The 18,397-nt window shown below is 43.5% G+C and overlaps 1 protein-coding gene across 1 annotated transcript in view; it reads right to left on the reverse strand.

The window, feature by feature from the left end:
- Nucleotides 1–17: 17 nt before the first annotated feature.
- The window catches only part of FREM3 (FRAS1 related extracellular matrix 3), a 70,198-nt gene continuing 51,818 nt past the window's right edge, over nucleotides 18–18,397 (reverse strand). The window contains exons 12-24 of the mRNA XM_055798004.1: nucleotides 16,924–17,054; nucleotides 15,083–15,241; nucleotides 13,536–13,839; nucleotides 11,470–11,601; nucleotides 10,853–11,184; nucleotides 9,211–9,403; nucleotides 8,368–8,472; nucleotides 7,991–8,118; nucleotides 6,946–7,080; nucleotides 4,886–5,012; nucleotides 3,657–3,844; nucleotides 3,423–3,569; nucleotides 18–2,678 (exon numbers count right to left, since the gene is read on the reverse strand). Of these exons, the coding sequence (XP_055653979.1) occupies nucleotides 2,148–2,678; nucleotides 3,423–3,569; nucleotides 3,657–3,844; nucleotides 4,886–5,012; nucleotides 6,946–7,080; nucleotides 7,991–8,118; nucleotides 8,368–8,472; nucleotides 9,211–9,403; nucleotides 10,853–11,184; nucleotides 11,470–11,601; nucleotides 13,536–13,839; nucleotides 15,083–15,241; nucleotides 16,924–17,054 (2,612 nt within the window). The 3' untranslated portion in view covers nucleotides 18–2,147. The remainder of the gene's footprint in view (nucleotides 2,679–3,422; nucleotides 3,570–3,656; nucleotides 3,845–4,885; nucleotides 5,013–6,945; nucleotides 7,081–7,990; nucleotides 8,119–8,367; nucleotides 8,473–9,210; nucleotides 9,404–10,852; nucleotides 11,185–11,469; nucleotides 11,602–13,535; nucleotides 13,840–15,082; nucleotides 15,242–16,923; nucleotides 17,055–18,397) is intronic.

The raw sequence follows: 18,397 nt of genomic DNA on the forward strand, positions 1-18,397 counted from the left end.
AACACTTTTTCCAATATGATCGATAGAACTATTTAGTTGTGTTTTCTTGTTACAAACCACTACCCATCATACCCCATTTCTGGAAATTCTGTGGCACTGACCTTGCCTTTATTGAACTTAATTTTACTGCATAAATATACTTTATTCTTTGGCGTTAGTGGAAAGGCCAGGTATTTACCTCAAGAACGAAATGATCAGCGTACATCCAGACTGGAACAAAATGATAAGATTTTTTCTGCTTAACCAGAAGAAAATGAACCAGAAGAAAGGTAAGTCAGTCAGTCATGCTGAAGTTTGTATTTAATTAGAATGGCCTAACAATGGTAGAATTTTTATTGCAAATAGCAACAAGTCAGAACAGAAAACTTAATATGTAAAACAACTCGCTTCTCTCAAACAGCTGCGGTAAATGCAGAGACAGTCTCGAGTCCTGTGAGAAGAGCTGCTGCCAGCTGAAGGTGTGCAAGGCAGGAGCTGTCTGGCAATCCCCGCTGTTCCCTGGACCAGTCAGACGGTACCATGGCCACGTTTCCTATACTGTGTGTCCTTTTTCGTGTATCTGGCATGTAATGACTGAGGTGAAGTTGTGTTTCCCAATGCCATCATCTAATGTAGCATGATTTTGGAATTGATTAGGAAAAACCCACAGAACAAATGCTAGGGTTTGGCCTAATTAAGAAGGCATATCAAAAGGCACCATTGCTGTGTAAGCAGAGAAATGCAGCCCTAGAAAAATCAGCTTTTTGGAGCTTAAGCACTTAAGAAAAAGCTGAGACCTCACACATGTAGATTTCATGCACAGCAGTACAGTTCTTGCTAGTACATTAAATGAGTTCCTGTTTGCAGGTTTCCTCATTTGCAGACACCAGCTGGAAGCAGGTGGAGTAACTGTACTTTTTGAAAGTCAGAAGAACTCTGCACGTACAGCAGAGTCAACAGCCACTCCGCAGCACTTCACAGGCTGAATTGGCATGGCAGCCCTAGAAGAAATCAGCCGAACTGCTTAGGCATGGTGTACCCTAAACAAAAATGCTGCAGCCTTCCTTTAAAAGCATCCCTATTCACACAAAAAACCTGAATGCCACCAAAACTTTATAACCAGCCTTAATTAAAAACCTTTAGAGGAAGCAGGAGGAAAAGATTTGTTAAATAGGTAAGCAGCATTGCCTTTGTGCTCGCAGTTTTCAAGTGCCAATATGAGGAAAGCCAAAGCAACCAAACCGTAATCTCCCAAATGACATCCTCTTAGTTACACAAAATCCGTTTTTTTTCAAGCAGAAGTAAAAAAAAAAAGCAAACTATTTGCTCTAGGTGATACAAGTGCATTCCCCCAGTGCCATCTGGCAAAATAAGCTACCTTTTACAAGTATTTGCCTATATTTTGATGTTATAATCAAGCAGAGGAAGAGAGGCAAATATTGTATAAATATGGGAAAGTTGTTCTGAAGTATTAGATTGTGTTTAAAGGTGTTTGAAAGCATTTAAGCATTAACATATTGTTTTTCTAGTGTAGCTTTACAATATAGGTCTTACTTATCGGATGTAATGCTCTCCTTACAGATAATTGCAATTACAGCCTTACCTGTGTGAGGCTCCTGTCCATGTCCGAGGTCCTCATAAAATTTGAGACAGAACTGTTGGTACCATTCATTTAAAAGAATACTGTCATCTGCTACTTAGCTTCCATTCTAATACTACTACCTTCTTCCTTCCTCAGCATTAATTAATTAATTAAAAAACCCCTAACAACAAACAAAAAACCAAAACCTGTTAGACAAAAACTAGATACTGTACATGTCATCAAAACCACTGTCTTCTAAGCACCAACCTTCCGTGGTGGATATAAGGCACATTTACAGCTGCATATTCGAAACATTAAAGAAAAACTAGGTTTAAAAAAAAAAAAAAAAAAAAAGAGAGAGAAAAGCACCAACTGTCATTCATGGAGTTTGAATTCCATAAATGCCACTCATATGTGACCCTAGTACACCTGCCCTGTCAGAAATAGCTGCTCATTACAAATAATCGAGCCAGCATTAGAACTGGAGCAGCCAATCGTCTGTGCAAAGGAGTCAGCCAAGAGCTAGATCTGAGAGCCTGCGTTTTGGTGACACGACATGTTAAAAGACAGGCACCCCGCAACTTGGCTAGACTTCTGAACTGTCACCGCTGCTGTGTTGTACGGTCATCGTGTCACTGCCACTGGAGTGGCTGACGGGTGTTTTGCTTTTCCCAGCAGAGGGCTGCTGCCTCTGCTTCAAGAAAAAAAGAGTTACAACCACCGTGCAGACCAGAAGCAGCAGTCCTGTCAGGCCTCCAGTAATGGGTACAATACCGTTGCCAGAGTCCCCACTTGCAATTTCCAGTACCGGCCTGTGATGCGGCGTGCCTGCTGCGACCACATCTTTGTGGATGATGACAGCTTTGTCAGAACGGTCAAGTGCGATATGCTGGATATTCGTGCCCCTGTTTTTATCTGCTCCAGTTTCTTGCATGAAGACTGGGTAGTCAGGGTTGGCTCTTCTGCTGCGTTTAAAGGCTGCGGCGCTAATTCTTCCTTTAGCAGCGGACGGCACATGGCGATAGTCCAGGCTTCTTTTGCCATTATGCCTCTGTGCATTTTCTTTCGATTGAACTGTGTAAATCGTATGGATGTACCATTCTCGGCCAGCTGCCACCTTAAAAAAAACCAAACCACAAACGCACCAGAACAGCCCCCTCATGCACTATAAACTGAAAAACACCAAGCATCAGATTCATCCAGACAGATGTCCCCAGTTTGCTGCCAAACATGGCTAATTAAAGTCAATGGCAGAAATAGGCACTTGGAGATAGGATTAATCTTTCCTTAATGCAGCCTGCTGAAGTAGGTCAGATAGAACATTGTTCTAAGAGAGCCCGTTTCTTTCTAGAGTTAATGCATAAAAGCTACTGCATTTACCTGACGAACACTAGTCTTAATTTAGGCAGGAAGAACCCCACTTTAGGAGACCAAAAAAAGACTTGAGGAATTTGAATTAATCTGACTTAAAGCAGGATGCGCAGTTGTCTTTTTTCTCTTTTTTTATTTTCCTATCATATACAAACCTTTTTTTTTTTTTTCAGTTGCAAGAAAATCAAGTCTAATTTCTTAGTTTTCTTCTGCATAAAAAGGCCTCTGTGGTAAGCTAAACCAGTGACTTCTGCTCCCAGCCCCAGGTGTACGTGTCTGCAGTAACAGCAGGGCTGCAGAAGGGTAGCTCCGTGTTACAGAGCAACGCTCTCATTGTTTCTGTACTGTTAGGGAGAGCGAACAAAGCAAAGCTGTTGCTGAAGCCTGTCACTGCCAACATAGTCCCCATGATTACCTGCACGCTCTGTTCTCCACCCGTCACCTTTTCCGTGTGAAAGAATTTCTGTGATACACTTACCAGACAACTTACCTGGAAGAGTGGAGCAGATGACAGGCTGAAACCATCCGAACCAGGCTGTTTGACTAGAGGAAAAGCATCTGCATGATCAGCTGCTAATGTAGCATGAAACTCCAGGTTTCCAAAGGCTCTTGCTTGTGTCTCAGGTTGAGCTTTATCCTAAAGGAAGTAAGTTTGGTATTTCCAGATTCACATGGAAATCAGCAATCTAAAAATACATGCTACCATAACTCATTGTTTACATACCAAGATCTTGAATCTGTACAAGAGGGAGGGTGAGTCAGCCAGACATCCGTATTCCTGAGTGTCTGGGCTGTACTTGGGCACGTACCCGTCGGCACCAGTGCAGAGGAACACCTTCTCGATGCTGCAGCTGAAGGAGTCACCGAGATTCTGAACTGGATCCACCATCACTCGGCCATAGATTTCAGATCCTGGTAAAGCAGATAATGTAAAATGCATTTATAACAGTCAATTTAAAATTATTAAATCAAGTTATTACCAAACCGTTGTTATTAAAAATTCTCAGGACAGGAATTATCTAGCTTTAAATGTATTTCCCTTTGCACGAGAAGACAGTAGGTTCCATGACTGTTACTACTAATTTAGCATGGACTTTAGTCTTTATTTTCGGTTATGATTTGTACTGACGTTCAGTTCCTGCAGTGCAGCTCTTTTTTTAAGCAAGCTTTTCCCTTCTTTTCACTAGAGGGCAACCCATATTCACATATAAGAAACTCCCCAACCTGATAGCATTATCTCAAGCAAAAGAAAGTTCTTAACAGGGCATTTGGGATTTAGACTGGTAACTCAAATAAGGGATGGATTAGAAACAAAATTATTTCTGGTCCAGCACCGCCATTACCAGGAGTTTCCCTGGAACCTGGTAACAGCTCCAGTCAGTGAGTGAATACAATGGTGTGAGAGCACCTGCCCTGAGCCTGAACACACAAAAAGAACAACCAAAAGAAGGTGCCAGGTGCAGTTATTGTGCATCCAGTCTGCAATTGAGAACAGCTGCATGACCAAGTCAAGGAGCCTCAGGTGTACAAGTATTCAATTCCTGCATTTCTGACTAGAATAACCTAAGAACTGAAATTACTTAGCCTCCTCAAAATGGGGCAAAATGTTACAGTGTGGGCGGCTTCAAAGCAAAACAAGCGGAGTGAGGGGAATATGTGATTATGCAGTAACTGAGCAAGAGTTTCCAGAGCTGCAGTTGCAGATACACACACTTAAATTCTGCACCTACCTTTGGAAGGCTTTTCCTCTCGGAGCCCATAAATGGAACCGAAGCATGTTTCAATTACACTAAATTACATCATATTTTAGTGCCTCTGTATTTTACTTTTCTGCAGTGGAAGTATGTAGACCACATAAGGGTTATTAAACTAGTAAAATACATATTCAGCTCTTGTTAGAAGCAGTCCTGTTCTAGCTTTCCCCATATGCTGAATGTACAATTGACATTTTACCTTTGGTAAAGGCTACGTCAGCTCCTTCTCCAAATCCCATTGAACCGTCAGATATCCAAAGCTCCTTTTTGGACAGCAGAAACATTCGAGTATTTAGACTGAACTCTGCTGCCACTGGGTCACTGACCTGTAGGGAAAAGTGATATGAAATGATAAAAAAATGCCCTGGTTGTAGCTTTACAATGATCGTTGTACACCACTGCCACAGCAGTGATGCGTGGATCAGACCTTTCAGCAGTACACAGCATTTATAAGAATCCCTCCTATACACGTACATACATAAACCTCTCCTTGTGCTTTTCTGTCACAACCCATTAAAGTACACAAACGTAGCGCTTTGTTTCAACGTTGGTAAGTAAACCGGCAAAAGGTACCTGAGGAAAGAGATACAGGACAGCAACGTATCTTTCCAGTGGCACTTGCAAAAGTTACTGGGAGAACAGGGCTGTGGGCAAGGGGCCGATAAAATAGATCAGGACCGGAACCTAGCTCGACACCCGCTCATTTCCCCTACTCTAAACAACGCGCGTATTCAACAAGCACAGGATGGGAACCCTCGTCTGCCCCTCCTGGGCCCTGGCTACACTGTACGTGTTACACTAGAAGCTGCCTGCAATTCGCCCAGAAAAGTACCGTGGGCCGTGCCTGAAGGCCAGCCCAGGATTGCCCTGCAAGTAAGTCCAGTCCTGTAGTGCAAGGAGAAGTTGCTCCCAGGCATCCCCTTTCTGCCTTCCCCGCTGCAAACACCTCGTGGCTGCAGAAGCCCAAGAGAGCCCAGCACGTATCGACAGAGGAAGCTGGCACCAGCCTGCTGATCTGTGCCTGCCCTGTGCATCTGACACTCCAGAGTGCTGGGAGACAGGTGTAATGCCCAGGAGAGACAGTGGGGAACAGGAGGGGAACAGCTCTCCAACACAGAAATAAGGTAAAGAACTAAACTGTCTTACACCAGTGTTTAATCTTGTTAACCACAATAAACCCAGCATCTAGGGGCAACAGTCCTAAGGGATATATATGTGTGCTTATATGGACAGAGGTACAAAATTTACTTCATACGCAAATGCTACTACAACTCTGGTTATTTTCTTCCTCATCATTTTCCTTTTCCTGTGTAACTCATGTCCTGAGTTGCAGCATGAAGTCTATTGCTGAAGCAGTATCTTTAAAGTAACATTTCAGCTCAACACCGATTGATTTAGCAAACACGACTGAGACATGCATGTAAGTGATACAGGTGTCTGCACACTTGCCAGAAATGCCACACAACTGGGTAACGAAGCAGAAAGTTAAAGAACATCTCCAATGGTCAAAAGGGCTGAACGGCTCTGACTGGCACTGACAAGGCCTTTGAGGTATCCAGTACTTAGAAGGTCATTTTTCATGTATTGACTGAAGGATGCAATGTCACATTTAGAGGTTTTAAAGTTTGGAATGTTCACTAGAAGTTAAGTCTCAGATCCTTGGTCTCCAAATGCTAAGTCATTCCTCAAGCTCACCGCAACAAAAAATCTGGCCCTTGTGACAGTCCACAATAGTAAGTTACTGCTACTTAGCACACTGCCTTTTCTCTTTTTTTTTTTTTTTTTTCCTTTAATAGGTACAGGAAAATTGTCACAAAGCCACACTAACTCCAAATGAAGTGTTTCGCACTGCTTGAGAAAACTGAAACAATTCTATTGCATTGAATCTCAGTTTTACAAAGCAGCCTCAGTTAACTCTGAAAATAATCTCACTTAGAACTGAGGAATAGGCTGGACTAAGAGGTAAATAAATAATAAATGGAAAACCAAGATTCTAATTACTGGAAAAAAATCAGTTTAGTTTGATTTTATCTCACCTGAAAAGAAGAGATCTAGAGCAACCTACAAGCCCTGTAAAACTCCTGAAGCCATCTGAAATAACTCCGTGATGTTCTCTTGACACCTGGTACTGGATAGCCTATGCCAGAACATCTCTTGCTGGTTACAAAACACCTTCTTTTGAGCTTAAATTGGCTTTTAGCTGGTCTTGGCCATGAGGCTTTATGGAAAAACATGCAAGTCCCATGTAAAACGGTGTACCTGTTGGAACCTGATGTCCATATCAAACGCAATTGGGTCCCGTGGGTTGCAGATGACAGGGAGGGCATATTGCTGGCCGGGTGCAGCAGTGCAGGGGATGAATTTCACAGTGTAAGTACCTGAGTAATCTCGTACCTGTGAGAAGATTAGAGAAATGAGCGTTTCTCCACAGCCTACGAACAATCACTTTTTCAGCTCACATTGCCCCCACGGTGAAGCTGAATTCCCAGCAGCATCCTAAACACTTTTGCAAACGTGGACGTTGCTGTTTATGACCGTGGTGCTTTACCTCACGCACGAAGCATGGGCAGCAGCACTGTCGGCACTCCTCAGCAGCACAGGCACGGCGCTGACATATGCTGTCTCTCCTCTACTTCTCTGTCAAAGGATAATACAGCACACCTGCTATCAGGCCTCTGAAGAGCTGACCTTCCCGTGGTGGCGGGAATCAAACATGCCCATGTCCAGACCTAACCTACTAAATCTGACTAGAAGTTGATTTTGCTCATACTTTTAGTGAATGCAAACAGCTCCTTTGCTGCCAGCTCAGCAAGAGCTGAGTAACTGGGCTGTGTCCCTCTCACAGAAGCAAGACACTCCTAAGCAAGCCTCTTCTGCCATATTTGAAGCGCAGACTTTGTCACCACAGTAGCTCCCACTGGCTCCTGAGCTCCACAAGAGCTAAGCAGCTTTGTCACACGCCTAAAAATCCAGCTTCTCTTAATGGCAGCCGCAACTCCTGGCTCACAGTTTCCCAGCAATGCTGGAAGAAGATAACATTAAGGCAGATTCTTCAAGAGATGCCACAGCTCCAGCACTGACCTGCGCAACAATGGTACCAGCTAGTGCTAGCGGGAGCACTGGTTCAGGCCTCTGGACTCAAGCTCCAGGGATTGCTGGCTGTCCGTTATGTAATGAAAATACATGACTGCATCCAAATGAGCTGACGCCTACTGATCTTACGGTGCTGACAACCGCACAGGAAGTATGTTAAAAACTGACATTTCCTTTGCTTCCTTAAATTCAAGTCTGAATGCAGACTCACAGCAAAGTCAGAGATAAAACTCCACTGCTGCACAGGCTGGTGGAATGTTGGCTCGCTTCGTAACAGACTGAGTGTAAACGTGAGGCCAGGGTGGTCAGCAGACATCACCATTGATGCCAGAGATGTTCCTGAAAGAATAGAAGGTGAATTATAATTTGCCATAACTAACAATGCCTGGTACAGTATAAAATTAGCACACAAAAGCAAAGCAGCAAGAGAACAGAAAGAAATTAACTTACCCCCCAGAAAAGGAAATGCCTCAGTTACTTATTCCCCTTCTACACCGAGGCAGACCCTTTTCTGGGGTGTCCTTCTCTGCCAAGTAGACAGCACTACAGGTACTCTGGCTAGCACAGATGGACAGGCTGGCTACGCACCTGGGTGGGACATCACCAGCTGGCCCCGGAAACGAATCTCTGTTCGGAAGTTCACCACTAGTCGCCCTTCGTCATTGATCCGCATACTTGTGGGATAGAGGGAGCCTAGGGAGGAAAATGCCAATGATTTTACCCACCGACATTGCCCAAGCGCGTTTTTAAAGGAAGGTTCTTCATGTATTTGTTTGCATCTGGGGATCTGCTTCCTCACAGATACTAAACCCTGTCACATTTATTGTTCTGAGAGAGACCTCCAAACCCACCAACTCCAGAAGAAATGTACACATTTATACCTGCTAATGGTTCGATCCATTGAGGCAGGTTTTGTTTCTCCCTTTTGCTTACATAAGACCAAGACTCACCTGAAGTCTATCCACATATGATGATAAAACAGAGTGCAGGCAGGAGAAAGGGTCTGGGACTTTTTGTCACACAGACACCAAGGCTGCTCACTCCCGTAAGGTCCCTCTTGCAGGCACTTCTCCAGCACAGGGATATGTAAGTGCTTCCGTTGCCCTGTAACTGTGCACCAATTCAGCACTGGAGTCTTATCTCTCCATAAGAACATCTGCTTTAGGGTTGGTCCGTGCATTAATTCATCTCATTTTTTATAGATTAAAACCAGCATGCAATTGAGGGAAGATTCAAAACATCTAGTTTAATAACATACAGCACTAAACACCAAACCTAATTGTCCTTTGGGTGGGTGTTTTAACCGAGGGAGTCAGCATGCTGTTACTGCTTTTGAGATTCTCTGCACTAAAAAGCATCAAGTTACCAACCACATCTCCCATCATCAGAACAGGATGGAGTTTAGAAATGGTGTCATCTGAAACAGCTCACCTTGGAGCTCTGATTCAGGAGGGCTGCCTATCCCATCTTTCCACAGGATAGCTGTGTCGTACACGAAGGTGAGTCTCAGTTCAGACTGCAGATCAAAATGTTGCCAGCCACCAACGGCAGCAGGGGAGTGGAAGACGTAGGAGACAGAGAGAGGAACCCGCAGAGTCACATACGACTGCACCAGATTTAAGACCTGAAAAATATTACGGTACCAGGTTACTGTATGCAGCCTGAAAAAAATTACTTTGCCAACCTTGCATTCTCATGAATTGCACTCTTTAAACCGGAGCAAAACCATCTGCACAGGAACATTTTTTTATCTGTTACTGGCATCACTATTATTTCAGGTGCTGCAAACACCTCACTTCATAATGTCCCCAAATTTTTGCCAATTTAACATTACAGGGTTCATACCGCTTCAAAAAAAAAGGACCATCTAAGATTTTGTTTTACTTTGGAATAAAAATAACGAAAACAACCCTTCAAAACAAACTCCACAGAAACTGAAGGAGGTCTAAATGGAAGTTTCAGATCAGAACCACAGATTCCTTAGGCATTCAGAAAAAAACCCACAAATTTAGAAATAAGTTCTGTAAGTAACACCTCCCTTTAAAACAGATTGAACTCTATAGATTATGGCACCCTGAAACACTGCAATTTACAATTCTGAGTTATGGAAGTCTCTCTCTACCAAGCAAGCAACAAGCAACCAGAATGGGTGGCTAAGCAAATAATTAGTAAACAAATCTTCTTTGGCCACTGAGCACCTATGGAATGGGAAAGCATCAAGCTGCTGAACCAAGGCTGATTCAAGGCAAAGCCAGCACACAGGGTCTACAGCCCCCTGGAATGTCCTCTAATTTAAGTGAAATTGCTGTAGGGCACTTGTGTGTTGGGTTATTTTCCAAGGAAACACAATGTGCTGTCGGCCACTGCACAGGGGAGCCACCATGCCTGCTCTGTGACTGATGTTGATGTAATATGTATCAAAGACCTGGAACAATAGCCTGGTTTACTCAGGCAAATTATATGGAAAAATCATATTTTGGGTAAACTTTTGTTTGTTCCTTATCAACCAAGCTTCTCTTTAGAAAAACTCACCTACTTGACAGCTCTGTCTAAAGCCTGAACACTGTCAGCCTACATTAGAGCTTCTAATTAGAAGCGTGGTTTGGGTTTGGTTGGGTTTTGTTTGGTAAAAGCATTTTTTTCTGTAGCCTTAGAAAATACTTCCAGGGTCAATAACATACCACATGCATATGGTTTATTTCTACAAGGCAATGGAGTTGTAGCCTCTTCTTTGACTATGCTGCTACATGGGCTTTGGGTGACAGCACAAGCATGTACACAGTTCGGAAAAGCTCTTCTGAGTCAAAACTGCAGTTTCTAAAATCCAGACTAGGAGCAACAGCAATGCAGTAAGCTGTGCTCAGTTAACAGGAAGATGAACCATGGTTGCACACAGAAATACAGTACAAAGGAACAAATCTGTACTTCTAAAAATGTTTGTGCAAAGGGAACCCGTGTCAAACTGCTTGCATAGTGACTAAAACCTTTCTCATGCAATCCTTAGTAACTTTCCGTTGGACTTGTGCTTCCAAAGCCTCGTGTTGAGAGAGGAAGGCACTTCAGTGCCACATACCTGCCCATCTGTGCCAACGGAGCCACTGCAGTCCGTCAGCAGCTCAGACATGTCATAGTAACTGTTGAACTCCCAAAGGCAAGCCTCAAGGTTGAGGTTCTGGTAGAAACGCAAGGTTCTGGCAGACCGCAGTGCACTGCTGTACTGGTAAGGTGATGTTTCTCCAATCACTTTGGGGATCTTAATTTCCTCTGTAATAAACCCATGTTTGGTCTGGATCTCATTATAGTCCAGTAGGTTGGAGCACTTGTGGTGTCCCACACGAGTGCCGTCTGGGCTAAGTGTTAGCTCAAAGTTGGATAAAGGGCGCGTGGAGATAACTGGCAGCATTCCTAAAACATAAATGTCACATGACCCATTAACATCCTGAATGAAAAAGAGCAGATGAAGTATTCATTAACCGCCTGTGAGCATATTTTTAGACTTGGAGTCTGGAAACAGAGGAGCTAGGGGCACCCAATGTTTCATCCATACATTAACCTTACAATTGGCAAGTTGTTCATTAAACATGGATTATTCGTGGTTCTGCCACAACGCAGCAAACTGTGGAGACAAACCTGTGGGAGAAGAAAAGTCCAAAGCAGCAGTCCAATTAACCCTCACCACTTGATGCTTACCATCTGTATGGGGCATTGTGACTGTTAGTCGGATCAGATTGGGATAGTCAGGATCGTCTGGACCCATGTAGCGAATTTTAGCTGAGAAAGGTTCTGCTCCTACCGTTCCTGGGATGCGAGGCTGGCAAAGACCTGAGCAAAGGAGAAAGGTTTGTAAGATGTTGTATCTGTGTTAAGCAGCTTGGAGATGTCTGTCTATAGAGCTAGGTCAGAAAAATGCAGAAACACCGAGATGCTCATTAGGGAGTTCCTCACAGCTCTGCTCAGGCTGCCTGGTCTAATCCCTAGGGAAAAGAGGTCCTTCTCCAGACAAGCGAGGGCAGTGGTATGGAAACACTTCGATGCCCAGCAGTGGCTGAGGAACCCGAACTCTTCATAATAAGGATTTGTTCTTCCTCCCTAGAAACTGGGAGATGGCAATTTTATATCAGCCTTCACCTTGGCAGCCATCGCTTACTGAAGTGAAGGGCAGCCTTCACAATCACACCTGAGCTCTTGCCACAAAAAGCAGGCTGCCTGAGGGGAGCCAACATCTTGCAGACTAAACTACATAGGGGCAGCTTGTGCTGTTCTGCAGGGTCCATCACTTACACTGGAAAGGTATTTCAGCTTCTTTTTCTGTGTGTGACTGAGGCAAAGATCATTTCTGATTAAATTAGACAAAAATCTGGCACTTTGGGAGCATCACAGTAAATCCGCAGAGGAGCTATGGTGCATAATGGACACTTTAGACCTATAAATCTAACACTTAGGAGCCTCAGGGAACCTTGAAAACTTCACAAGCCACTGCCTAACTTGCTAACAATGGAAAGCCTCAAGGGAGCTACTTTTCAGCCACTGAGCATGAACTCAACTGCCTAACACCTTGATGGATTTCAGACCAGATTACATGCCCAAAAGTTTCCCTTCCTTCCCCAGCTTGTGATCTTAACAAAAAATACTTCCTCTCTGCACAAGCCTTGTCTTCTCTTGAGGACAGGCCACTGCCACTACAACAGGACCGTCACTAATACCCTGGCAACACAAAACCTTTTCAATTCTTCCCACACAGTTCAATCCTACTCAGGGGGTTTGCACTGTGGCTGGAAGAGATGGAGGTAAAGGGCTCTGCGTTGCAGAGATGTAGCAGAAGGAATGAACTGCACAAACCAGCGCTGAAGCAGCACAGCATGACCCACTTGCATAGTCACTAAGCTGACTACAATGAAAACATTTTAGTCTAAAGAGACAGAGAAGAGTCACCCCCTAGCACCCAATATTTTGGCCCTGTGAATCCCAAAACGCAGTGGAGTCAGGCTCCTGCTTTAATTTGGGCAGAATAGGACTTTAAAGTAACTTCCAAGTAACTGTTCTAGTCACTGACTGAGCAAAAAGATGCATTTTCCTCAAATGAATTTCTGGGGAAAAGCAATAGATTAGATGTACACATCCAGGTATGGATCACAGTTAAGAAACCTGAGGGATGTGGGCTAAACCCAGAATTAGGATGTCTCCCTGCCTTCTGAGGCAGAGTGTAAGTTCTCAGCAGAATCACGCATGCAGTGCTGCAATATCTGAATTTCCTCAAGGGTTTCACGCCCCTACACTTTTCCAGCACCTCTATTTTAACTGTCTGAATTATGCAGTCTTTAGACAATATCAGATTCAGTATACCTACAATACACCCTCAGCATCAGTAGCTGTGTTGTTTAAACTAAAACCACATGGAAATAGAGGCGTATCCCAGATATGCATATCGAGACAAGCAAAGGACCCAAGACTGGGGAAGTCATATTCTGCTCTAGTGACTAGACAAATTAGGTGTAAGAAATCATTATCACCCATACACCCACCAATCACGCACATATGACCTACGATGGAAGCAAAGTCACGAAATACCAGACCTGATGAGATAAGTTACAAGATGTTTTTGCTTTTCACTAGCAACAGTCCCGTACTGGTATGAAAAAGAACTAACTAACATACAAGCACTAATGCCCTAAACCAAAACACTCCATAGCAGACCCCCATCAGCTGCAAACACTTTTCCAAGAAAGGCTACCTAATTCCCATCATGAAAAACTTACCTTCCTCTCTGTTTACTGTATAAATTGCACTTAACAGCTCCAGACCTGCATTGCCATTGACGTTCACAGCTCGAGCTGCACACTGAAGCCTGGAGCCTGCTTGGAAGTATATAGAGTCCAGGGAGATGGATTTGGTGCTGGTAAAAAAGGTGTTGGAGTCCACTTCCCTCATCGGGCTGGTGACACCATCACTCCCACTTGGAGCACTGACAAGCCAGCGGTACATGGTCAGAGTGTCATTGATGTTTTCTGTGGTGCAGATGGATCCGGTTTTGTAGTAGTCTGAATACTTGGGATTGCATGCCTGTGGGTTGGCATTTAGACAAAATAAAGGAGGTTATCTATTCTTACTTACACCTGCTCCAGGCAAGCAAACTATTAAGCATTATTCTAGCAGTATTGTGCTTATTACTAACGCTGCATCAGCAAAGTAAGACCTTCATGCAGGCACACTGCATGATTCCTATTAATTGAGGGGATATGAATGAATGCCATGGGGCTTTTAAAATTGAAAACAAGAACAAACAAACATAAAACCAAACCTCAGACAGCTGTGAGTTGCTGTTATGATTCACGTGTCACCTCTAACCCCACAAACCTGGAAACTGCTAGTACTAACTCAAAAACCTGAACTATTATTTGACAACATCAAAGTAAGTTCTCCCAAATTTAGACATGCTAGCTTGAAAAATCCCAGTCTGCGACCACTCTTAATAAATTAGAAACTGTTAGAAACATGAAATAAGTGGCCTGAATTCATACATCCCTGGCGAAGAGCTGCCAAATTACAACTGCACCCTTCCCAGCAGTCTGTTGCTGCTTCCTCACAATGGAATCAAGCAGGAATGAAGATGCATGTGTGCCTTTTGCAACTGCAACATTCATCTTCCCCCCACCTCCCAAAAAAAAAAAAAAAAAAAAAAAAAATCGCCCTTGATCAACAGTTTAAAACACCTGACTTCACACAGAAGCAGCAGGCACACAAGTCCATGTCCCTCTGCCAGCTCTGTCTGGGAGAGCAGCCTCCTGCAGATGGGACAGATGGCTGATCCCAAAGGCTGTTCAGTCAACTTTGGTAAAATCTGCTGCTCAGCTGCTCATGGCACAGCTCTGCTCACAAAGTCAGAATGCAAACCGCTTCTGGAAAGCTCCGTATGGCCCAGCCACTGCCCTTGTTTGGGCAGCACTTCGCTCCTCTGTGCCTTCCTGCATGCTCAGCTTTGGGTTTAGAAATCTCTGGGTTTCTGGCCTTACTTCTATGTGTCCAAGTCATCCCCTGGAACTGGTTAATTAGTTTGACAGCACAGCCAGTACAAGAGACCTATTTAACTCAGCAAGAAACACTCACTGCAGAAACAGCTGTCACAGGTTAGGGGCATTAGTAACCCTCTCTTAGAAGCTCTCCTCCTGAGTTAAGACAGCATAAAGACAACAGCCTGCTGCTTTTAGTTGTCATTTTCCAGAATTGAATACTTTTTCAATTTTCTTACATGCTCCGGAGCATGGAATGAGTAAGCTGGACAAAAGCATGCTGAGGCAAGCCTTACCGTTACACAAACAACAGGATAGCCAGTTGGAGGGTGTGGATTCTCTTTGCTTTTAGCAGTATTGTCATACATCAGAAGTGAGACAACCTGAGGCACAGCTGGAAATGTCACATCTGCAACGCTGTCCATTTCTTCAATGTACACAATGGCTTTACTCATCTGAGTTGAGAGAAAGAAAACTTTATGTATACTGCTGAAAATGAGGAATGGAGGGAGAAGGAGAAGTAGTGCCTGCAACTTAATTTCTGCCACCAAGCTCATTCTGGTTTTACCCAGGGTTCTCTGATAAAATGGTGGCTTGTATCAAGGAAGATTTACTTCTATGGGTTTTACAGGTTTTCCACTTAAAACCTGTTCACCAGCAACTAGCTGAACATTAAGGAAGAATTAATTCCCCAAACACTACAAAAAGGGAAATTAAAATATTCCAATTTTTCCTTAAACACCAAAGAAGTTAGTCTTGGCAAACAGTCCAACACACACCCAGTTGCTCACTCACTCCCCAATATTCAGCATGGCAGGAGGAGAAAATAGGATGAGAAAGCTCATGGGTCCAGCTAAAGACAGGGAGATGGTTTACCAATTACTCTGATGGACAAAACACACTCAACTCAGGGAAAATTAATTTAATTTTTTGCCAAATAAAGTAGATTTGGGTAGCAAGAAACAAAAGACAAACATTAAATCACCACGTTTCCTTTTGATTTTCCCATGCTCAACTTCACTCCTGACTCACCTACCTCCCCCAAAACCTTGCCACAAACATAAAATACAAACCCAAACCTTCAAACGCTCCTAAATTAATTCCAGAGACCATGTACTGTACTAGCTTCAGCCTACACAACGATCTGATCTCACTTGACAGCCAGTTCAGGCTTTTACCAACTTAAGTATGAAGACTGTGCGTTAACTTTGGAGCTTCTGTTTTTAAAATAGGGGCCAACAAATTTATCAAGGTATAATATACATGATGTAATGGATCCCAGGGCCATAGTTTCTCTGCATGTAGTGATTTACTGTATATAGTATTGAAGTAAGAAGCTGCTAGTGTTTAAGTCAAATCAGATGTTAAATACAGCCCAGAATGGCAGGCGGTGCCTTTCAGAACTGTAGCAGCTCTAACACTTGCTGCGCTCTCCTCTGCCTTACCAAAATATAGAAGAAATGGGAAAGGAACCTATGCCCAGCTGTCCCCACTCATGCCTGCCTCCCTGCCCACAGACCTCCTACCACAGGAACGGGCGAGAAGGCCTCACTGAGCTGTACGTGAGCCCATGAAGTCATGCAGAGCGCCCGTCAGAGCATCACAGCATGGCTGCAGCTGCTGCATCTCTCCACACATGTTTTAGAGAGGGACTGACGCAGTCTCTCTATTGTACTGGGTTGGGTAGCAGCTGGAGACACAATTAACACAAATAAAAACTGTCAGTCACAGCTGCTTGCTTTCTTTTTCTATATTTTTAAATGTTTTGATACTTTTCACCATCTATAATAGCAAAAGACAGAACAGGTTTCTACAAGCCAGTCAGTGCACTATACTTTCCTAAGAGGTACACCAATAACTTGGGAAGAACAAGAGAGCTCCCCACTGCCAAACTCTCTGTGAAGCAGGTAGTGGGTCACACATAAAAGCTGTAATTCGAGACTTCTAAACTTTGTTCAAAGTGTGTGGATTTACAGCTAATTTATACCAGGATTTAGACAGGTATGCACCAAATTGACCACAGGAGCGTGTCACCAACAGGCTGTCATGCATGCTGTGAGTACGTGGGTTTTTAGTGTTTATGCAAACAAAAAAAAAATCATTGCAAATGGCAAATTTTGTTGCCAGCAGTGGTTACCTGTGTCTCTGCTACCATGTTCTCATCAGCTTTCAGGTGGACAGTAAATGCTTCTCTCATTTCTCGTATGCCATCATACAGAATCTCCACTTCAACAAAATGCTCAGTTTCTCCTTCTTTGAATTCAAGATCTGATTAAAAAAAAAAACCCCAACAAATTAATGCAAAATCAAGACCCAAACATTGTTTTCTTTTTCAGTTGTGATCAAGTAACATACTCTGTTGCAATAATGTGGTTTTGCCCTAAGTAAAATGGAGTAGTGGACTGAGGTGTTAGTATCTGTTCCTCAGCACAATGATGAAGTAAAAGTAACCCACTTTTGCTGGACAGAAAAAATGAATACAAGTTGATAATGATAACTTGATGGAAGACTTAAAATAACATCAAAACATAACATCCTGACACAATTTTGTGCCTGGCCAACTAGTTTTCTTCCAAACAATTGCTGGACAAGTTTCTGAATTAGTGTGGACCAGGGACGCAGTTTGCACGCAGAGGTCCTGCTTTCAGTGACAAAGAAAGTTCAGCAGAATGGGTCTGCATGCCAAGGAATGGTCCCAGATATATTATTATACCAGTACTGATACTGCCTCAGGCTCCATTTGCAGTGCATATTTAAGCAGCATCCAAAACACCTGCACTTTGAGCTGAAAAGTCAACATTCTTGGCGCTAGGTCTTTAGGAGACATGTTCATCTATATGAAATCCCAAGAGAAGAATGGTCTATTAGAAACAGGCATCCGTGGTCCTTCCTCCAGAAATCAACTGGCTATTGTTATTTCTTGCTAAAAGCCAGGAGGAAGTGGTACCCATTTTTCTGACACCAGCCCAGTCAATAGCAAGAATACTCAAGAAATGAGAGACCTTGTTTGTTTGTATATTTTAATTGTATTCAAGGTCATACCTCCCTCCCTGCAGAAGACACTGTAGAAAAGTTACTCCCCAAGGGAGCCTGTGTAAGCACCAGGCTTATACATTGTTCCTGTGAGGGTGACACTCCATCCAAACCACGTCACTACCATGAAAACAAATTGAAACGCAATAGGTCACAGGAAGAGAAGATGGGTCTGTAAGCCTGAGGTTTGAACTCTTTCCTGGGAGACAGGGGACCTGGGTGCCACCTCCTAGGGGTGGGGTTTTCTATGAAAAGCATCCCACCACGGGCAGCTCCTTACTGTAAGTGCTTAAGCAGATCTCTCTTCCATACTGCTGGATGATGAACGCAGAATAAATCTAGATAATTGCCTTAAAATAGCAGAACCAGGAATCAGAGTATATTCCTGTATCATCTTAAGCTGTCTATCATAAGAATATCCCAACCCTCTTGCCACCTCAGGGGACCTGAGGGCAAAGCTCAAGAACCAAATTCTTCTCAAACACATGATGGGTAGGTGACAACCTCAGCTATGTGTGAACTCTGATTCTTACAAAGAAATCCTGAGTTTGCACTCCAGGTTAGGAAATTCAAAGTAG

This window comes from Falco peregrinus, chromosome 2 (assembly GCF_023634155.1).
Source record: "Falco peregrinus isolate bFalPer1 chromosome 2, bFalPer1.pri, whole genome shotgun sequence".
Lineage (NCBI taxonomy): Eukaryota > Metazoa > Chordata > Aves > Falconiformes > Falconidae > Falco > Falco peregrinus.